This window comes from Phalaenopsis equestris, unplaced genomic scaffold (genome assembly GCF_001263595.1).
Source record: "Phalaenopsis equestris unplaced genomic scaffold, ASM126359v1 Scaffold000137, whole genome shotgun sequence".
Lineage (NCBI taxonomy): Eukaryota > Viridiplantae > Streptophyta > Magnoliopsida > Asparagales > Orchidaceae > Phalaenopsis > Phalaenopsis equestris.
Window position 1 is genome coordinate 209,623 of NW_018164579.1, and position 8,227 is coordinate 217,849.

Here is an 8,227-nt window from a genome sequence, read left to right on the forward strand (position 1 = left end):
AATTTTTTGTTTTCTTTTTGTTTTTTGTTTTTTTTTTCTTTTATATTGATGCCGAGATGAACGGCCCAGCGGGGCAATTACATACATTCCTCCCAATTTTTATGAATTTTGATTTTTACATTTATACCATCTAAATATTTCATATCACAAAAAATATCACTATTTTAACTTTAAAACATGAAATATTCTTTTTTATAGATAGGTAAAATGGCAAATATGTAAAAATGAAATGTCCATTTTGAAAAGTTACTACATCCTAACAGTAAATATTCATTAATTTATGTACTCCATTTGCAAGGACGCATACATAGGATCCAAAGCCACACCACAAACAACATCTCAATAATGAAACAAATCTTCAGGAAAACGTTTTTCTAAAGAATCAACATATTGTGATCGCTAGATCATTTATGCAGCATCTCCATCATATTATTACCCAAGAAATTCCATGGTGTACAGGCCATGAAGGCGGTCTGGAGCCAGAGTCATTACAAGCAAACAAACATGACATACAGAAATATATTCCACACAATGACACAAGTAGCCTATATATTAATTGGCCTTCACACACCAACACATTAATATCCCTCATCTAAAGGGGGTACTGCTAAAGTCTAGTTGTCATCAACATAGCAAATTTATTAGTGAGAGGAGGAATATATATTTTAGAGAAAGAGGTCACAAGTCTGCATTTATCCATGCAAATTACTGCTTCCTGTGGAAGGAGGGGAGTGATGAAATTATGATGGCTTCTTTTGTATGCAGGAGGAATTATGAGGGTTTTTGTTTCTTTGTGAGGATGTTTTCCTCGCTGTCCGTCTTTGCCTATTTTGGTGGGCTCAAGTTTCGAGCGCTTTGATTGGTCAGTCCTCTACCTTTCTCCCTTGCAAGGAGAACGTTTTATTGAATGAAAATAATAATAACAAGAGAGGAGCTCAGTACTAGCTTACATCTCCAATAACTCCAAGTCCACCTTCCTCCCCACCCGCATCCTTCCTCAGCCCATCAATTCCCATCCATGACCGAATCCGAAAGAAAGCTGCGAACTTGAACTAGGCCTTGGAAAGCTGCCTCTTTATATATCCTCTCAGGTAGACTCCAAAACAATCTTCTAAACACACTGGGAGAAAGAGATTGATGGAAACACCTTTTCCATCTTTCCTACCAAGTCATGGCTGTCTCCCTTCTCCTTTTTCTATCTTCTTCTAATTCCTCTTCTCCTCTTAAATACTCTTATCACGCATCTTAAACCCCTCACTTGATCTGACCCAAGTCACCATAAATCAGCAACATTAACCATCAAATTAAGAATCAACACCCATCAATCCATGCTCGTCTCTCCCTCGCCGGTTCCACCGGCCGCAACCTCCTTACCTGCCCCTCCCAATGCCAGCTCCGCTACCAAGCGAAAGCGCCGCCCCGCAGGCACTCCTGGTAAGTAAGTTTAAATTAATAAAAACGAAGAATCACCAGCTTATATTAAAAGATACAAGCTGAGTCATTGAGCGGTGCTGCAGACCCGGAGGCGGAGGTGGTCTCGCTCTCTCCGCGAACACTCCTGGAATCAGACCGGTACGTGTGCGAGATCTGCAACCAAGGATTTCAGCGAGACCAGAACCTTCAGATGCACAGGCGCCGTCACAAGGTTCCGTGGAAGCTGCTTAAGCGCGAGAGCGGCTCGGAGACCCGCAAGCGGGTCTTCGTGTGCCCCGAGCCTTCCTGCCTCCACCATGACCCCTCCCACGCCTTGGGTGATCTCGTCGGCATCAAGAAGCATTTCCGCCGCAAGCACTCCGCGCACAAGCAGTGGGCCTGCGCTCGCTGCACCAAGGCCTACGCCGTCCATTCCGATTACAAAGCCCATCTCAAGACTTGCGGCACCCGCGGTCACTCCTGCGACTGCGGTCGCGTCTTCTCCCGGTATATAAAAAAATTGTGTCAATATTTTTTTAGATATATATATATTATTTTTCTTTGATATTAACATAAATTTAATAATATTTTTCTGCGCTTGGAATCTCGATCTATTGATCGATCCCATCGTTCTATATGTATATATATGGTATAAACGATTTCGTTTTGAGATCCTAAATCGTAACCTTTTATGCTAATTTAATTTGGTTGTCAAGGGTGGAGAGCTTCATTGAGCACCAGGATACGTGTAATGCCGGCCGGGCTCGGCAGCCATGTCTGTCGCTTTCTGCGTCTAGCCAGAGCCCATCAAGTGATCAGACAGTTTTTATACCTCCATCCGCCGTGCTTCCCACCTCATCGCCGTCTTCTGCGGCGATGTGGCCGGTTTTTAGATGTCCGAACACAGCCAGGACCGCCTCCTTCTTCCTTCAACCCGACCACTACTCACCATCTTCGTCTTCTCACGCCCTTCGTCGGCCACCCAACATCGAGCTCCAGCTCCTTCCTGCAGAACCAGGGATCCCCGCCTCCACCCCATCTCCCTCCTCCGATGACACCCGCGCAGCGAAATTGGAGCTCACCATTGGCTCCTCAAGGGTAAAGGATGAGAGGGAAATGGCAGAAGAGGCGCGGCAAGAGGCTAAGCGGCAGATGGAGCTCGCCAATCAGGAGTTTGCGAATGCGAAGCGGATCAGGCAACAGGCGCAGCTAGAGCTTAACAAGGCGTTGGCACTAAGAGACCGCGCCGCCAAGAAAATACATTCCATCTTACTGGAAATCACCTGCCTCTCTTGCAAGCAGCAATTTCACTCCAAGGCGACGGCGGCGCAGATGCTTTTAAGTGATGACTACTCATTAGCGGCGAGTTACATTTCCTCGGTTATGATTGAAAGAGAGGGAGACGAAGAAAACCTTGATCATGAACATTAGCTCAGAGGTCCAGTTAAATCGCATTGCTGCAAATTAATGCTTCTCAATATTATTAGTAATGCGAGCATATCTAGCTATATATATATTTATATTGTGTGGGGTTTCCAATTTTATTTATTTCTTCTTAATGTTCAGAGAAGTGATGATATTTTTCAGCAATATATATTGTATGATCTTGCTCAAGATAGCAGTTTAAGCATGATTGCTTAAAAAACAAATGGACAGTTTTTTTGTCTATTTATTAATTTATATTAATTCTATCTCATTTAAACTATTATGTCTTTCCCTGTCGTATTTCCTCTCTCTTACTTTTGTTATAATGCTTGCAAATGAGTCCCTCTGACGAGCTTGTACTATATATCTATTTCAAAAAGCTTGGTTTTCAGTGCCGATTGCTTTCTTTCTGTCTCTTTTAAATCACTCGAGAAGTGATTAATGAAGATATTTGAGTTATGACCGGTGGCCTGTGAAGAAAGTAGTCGACGGGAAGGAAAAACTCCAAAAAGGATATGCTTTTTGACCTGATAGGATTACGATTTTGTGGTATTTGCATCTTCTTACTTTGTGGCGTCTCTCCCAATGTCTCATTTGATTTTTCTTACATAATCATTATCCTTCAGCTTACGCTACAGGCTCTCTAAATCTGTCAAATGCAACCGTCTTCTCTTCACTGCAGCCCTTTAATCTGTATCTCTTCAAACTACCCCAAAACTATGTACTCCTTACTAAATAATGAACACACATTTTAGATTCCTATCAATCCTTCTCTTAGATAAAAGCTAACCTTTCACCATTTTCCTTGTTTCTACGTGAGCAGGAGGGCCTTTATCAATTCAAATTCCATAGTCTCTAAACTGTCACAAGAGTTTTATTCAAAGCAGCAATAAAAGAATCTTCTTCTTAACTGATAGGATGGTGAATTGGTTTAAAAATTGTGGATTTGATTTGGATGGTAAGTGACTTTATTGTGGTGCAATTTTAGAATTAGTAGGGACAAATAGGAACTCAAAGATGATCTAAAATTTAGTACTTATGATGGAAGGGTTTTCCTTTTTTTTATTTAGGTTCTCTTGTAAAAAAAATTCATTTTCGCTAAGATGGCCGGTTAGTTTGTATTTTTTGTTTTCCAATCATTGCACTTTATTATAGTTGGCTAAAGGCAATTTAAGCTGACCCAATTAAGCTATTAAGGCTTAATTATCCTAAATGGACCCATATTATCTTTGTCCTGATGATCATGTGTTTACTAAACTCTATTTAAGCTAACATGACTAAATTACCTAATGTTGCTAAAACTTGTTGGATTTGCCTAAAGCCCAAGTTTACCCAAACCAAGCCCATTTCAATAATCCTTGCCTTTTTACCCATTTGGTTGCCAAGGCCATGGCTCCACCCCACTATCATAAGCCTTAACTAATTCACCCTTACCAATCTAGACAAATTGGCACCACTTTTGGGACCAACTAGTGCTTAAAAAAAAGATGGCCCGAAATAGTCATGAAGATTTCTTTGGGCGACCCATATTATGCCCTATATTCTACCCAAACTCTCTTTGAACTCCTTAGATACTCTTAGATATTATCCTTAGCCATTATAACCAATCTAAGAAATATAATGAAAAAAAGTTCTTCAAACTTTTTGTATGAACTCATAAGGCCCTCACACAATCATACACACTTACTTTTGACTCCCATTAAGGCTCAGGTGTCTCACCCCTAACATCCTTAATGTGTATCTATTATTGAATTTAATAATCTTTGATAAACAAAAAAGTGATAGTCATCATAATGATCAAAAGAGAATAAGTTTTCAAGCTTCATAACTCATGTTTATTCCTTTGACATGGAGGTTTTACTAGTAGGGGATGACTCAAGCACAATATTAATTTAGCTAGGTAATTCCTTCGAACACAAGTTTTGTTCAGTTTATTTTGTTATTCATTGATGCATAAACTATAGTCTGCCCTCTTCAAGTATGTTCATTTTCATCTTGGTCTTACCAACAATGGATCCTTAATATTAAAAATTTACCATAGATTCATAAAGAACAAGGGTTACAATATTGGATAAATACCTCAACCTAAGGGCTACAAATAAGAGATGAAAAATTTTACCATCAATTCTCACATGATTAGATCCACTGTCATAATTTTGTTGATGATTAAATCATGTCTTGAAAGTAAGCTTAGTTGTAATTATTTTGTGATGCGCTGCTTGGAGTGGATAATTAATATATTTTCATATTGATGGCAAGTGTAAACTATATATTAATTATTTAATTCTTAGGAATTAAAACTTTAGAAGTCCTTAGAAATTTCATTTTCTTCTTAATTGAGTGAAATAATCATTTGAGAAGAAGGAATATTTGAGTATTTGTTATAAAATTTGTAACATATACTAAGTATTATAAGGAAAGAAATCGTATTTTCTAAAATTTACATAATTTATGAGTTTTCATTAGACCATGTAAAATTCATAACTCACTCGTTATTTGTCTAAACAATCTAAATTATTTTTACATTTATTTAGAGAACTTTAAAACTCTATTGATAATTCAAAAGGTTTTTAATTATCTTTCACGTTATGTTTTCTCCAAATTTTGATAAATATTTAAATTTAAAAAATAAATAGGTATTTTAAATTTTGTTCTAAGTGTCTACAATAGATTAAGAACACCTAGACATTATTCTTCTTGTTATGTTAAGCGGTTAACCTACCCAAGTAACTTTCAACATTATTAATAATTTTTAATATTTTTAATTAGTTAAGAGTGCTAAATATTTATAATACTCATCAAAGCATTGATCAAGTGATCATAAGCTACTTTAAGGCTAATCCATTCATGGATGAAGATCATAAGTCCTTAGCATATTGTGACACTTTTTAACATATTTTTGTATTTATTAAAATTTACTTAAAATAAAATAATTTTAAAAATACTTAAATAATTTATATAAGGATTTATATTCATAAAAAAAATGTTCATGAAACCATAAGGGTATTTGATATAACATCCCACTCTATGATTGAACCCTCATATCATTAGTCTCTAGGACTGCATTAGCAAATTTAATTTATGTGAACTATGCTCACACTTGTAGTGTTTTAACCACTTTATTCTTTATAAACATATTATCATATTCTTAAAAATGGGTTATCCCCGTCAATTAAAATCTTCATCTTGATCCAAACAAAATTAAAGAGGATATGATCTACTTTAGGATATTTTGAATGCAAAAATTATACCATTGTACAGAATTAAGGGAAAACCTTTAGAGAGAGGATGAGATATAAGGGAAGAAAATAAACTTTGGAAGATAATAGTATGAATGAAAAAAAACTACATTATGATTAATTATGGTACAATTACATGTTTAAGTAGAGTGATAATTTCTTTCAAGAACTTTTAGTTAAATAATTATCCACATAATTGAAGACGTTGCTTAAAAATATCTTATGAAGAAACATAAAATTCCCCTCATAAGAAAATAAAATCAGATGCAGCTTCTTTTAATTTAATTAAATAACAATCTTTTTTATTTATATCTTTTATTGGGTTACTTGGATATTAAAATGGCACACATGCTTTGATGTTTGAAATAGATGGATATTTATCTTGCCAAAAGTGTTTGAAAATAATTAGATGTTACTCACAATATGAAAATAAGCGATGTTTGAACAATTTAGTCTTTTCTAAACTATCTTAGTGAGATGACAAGGCTTGTTAAAAGAGAGTTTTTTGTTATATGAATCGGGACTTCTAAGATAAATAAATTTTTTTCTTGAGATGCATAAGTATTTTTAAAGGAAATATATAGATTTAATAAGTGAAATAAAATGAATCATAATAAGTTATTTCAAACTTAAGAGGCTTGACTTATACATCTATAAAGCCATATTATCTGAGTGGGTTCAAGGAAGTACGTCAAAATGTTAAAAATTTTAGTTAAACATTACTTCATTAATAATAGATTTTAGATGAGCATAATGAAAAAAAATATTTAATACATTTGTGAACATTAGTTTCAATGTAATAGAAGAATAATTTTTTATCTTATGTATGACGACAGAAGTAGCATGCTAGACAGAAAGAGTGCTAAATAAAATTTATGAGTAAATTTATTAATAAAATATTGGAGCTACCATGACTTAAATCAAAGTAAAATATGAGGGAAAGTTATTACGAAAATTATCAAACAATAACAAGTTATTTTAAATAGATATATTCCAGACAATTATTGTTTATTTATTTATTTATTTATTATATAGAAATAGAGCAAGTAAAAACTCTTGAAATGTCTCTATGTAAGTTTAGAAAGAAGACCAATACAAGGATGAGTATGGAATGCAAGAAGAATTCTTATATCTTATTTTCTTTTTTAGGTGCTCTTATTTTTTCTTCTCTTTTTTTCTCTTTTCTACGTTTCTCTTTCTAGATCCATTTTATATCATAGAGAATATACTATGTATTAAATTAAAGGAATGGCTCCAATATAACTCATTTCTTGATTAGGTATGAATGTGTCTAGCATTATTATGACCTTTTATGTGGTACACTATATGAAGATTATTGTGATAGGATCTTGACATATGTCTATATGCATTTCAATTCAAATACATTCATGTAAATGAATATTTATAATTTTTTAGTGTTGGATGGAAGCACATTTATTTCAATCATATGGAAGGGATTTTGTGTTAATAAATTAGATTAAGTCAAAAGGTGGATATGAGAAGAGTTGTTTTGAGATAAACCAAGCTCAAGAATTAAGGTGAAATGCTAACCTAAAAACATGTGGACATATCATAAAAATCAATATTTTTTTGTTATATATTTTTTCAAATTCTCTAATCTATTTTTATGTAAGAAAAAATTGAAAATGAATAACTCATCATAAGATCATTGTCTTTTTCATAACTAACTAGAATATTGCCTAACAAGATGCACTTATATAATTAATTATCTTTAATTTCGGAAGAGAATTTCGATGATCCCAAAAAAAAGCATTCAATTTATTCATCATGCATTGTTTGGTTAGTCATGTCATCTTTTTTTCTCTTATTGTTTGGACTTAGTATGACTAGCTTGATGATCTATTTAGGGCTCAATACAACATTTTATTTTGTATCATAAGAGTGGGTTAATGAACCCACATATAGTATTTGTCATCTATATATATTGAGTTTTCTTACTACTCATATGCTCTTTAATTTATTTAAACCTAGACATGGACGACATTAGTGATGGGTATTTAATTTTTTATTCATTAATCCCCTTAGAAAAGTTAATTTTTTTTAGTTTTTGCATGAGTATGGGCTACAAAAGCTTTCAATACCATGTTAGAAAAGGCCTTTTAATTACCTTATTTTTCTTAATGTTAAGG

At 34.2% G+C, this 8,227-nt stretch overlaps 1 protein-coding gene across 2 annotated transcripts; it reads left to right on the top strand.

Annotated features, from left to right (window-relative positions):
- The first annotated feature begins 583 nt into the window (after window positions 1-583).
- LOC110021670 (protein indeterminate-domain 16-like) lies at window positions 584-2,961 on the top strand. Of its 2 annotated transcripts, none has more exons than XM_020720256.1 (3): window positions 584-1,438; window positions 1,518-1,920; window positions 2,130-2,961. In XM_020720256.1, exons 1-3 carry the CDS (start codon window positions 1,387-1,389, stop codon window positions 2,842-2,844), a joined length of 1,170 nt encoding a protein of 389 aa, XP_020575915.1. In that variant the 5' UTR covers window positions 584-1,386; the 3' UTR covers window positions 2,845-2,961. The 2 variants fall into 2 exon arrangements, with proteins under 2 accessions (XP_020575915.1, XP_020575914.1); XM_020720255.1 differs by having other exon boundaries at window positions 584-1,434.
- The last annotated feature ends 5,266 nt before the right edge of the window (window positions 2,962-8,227 follow it).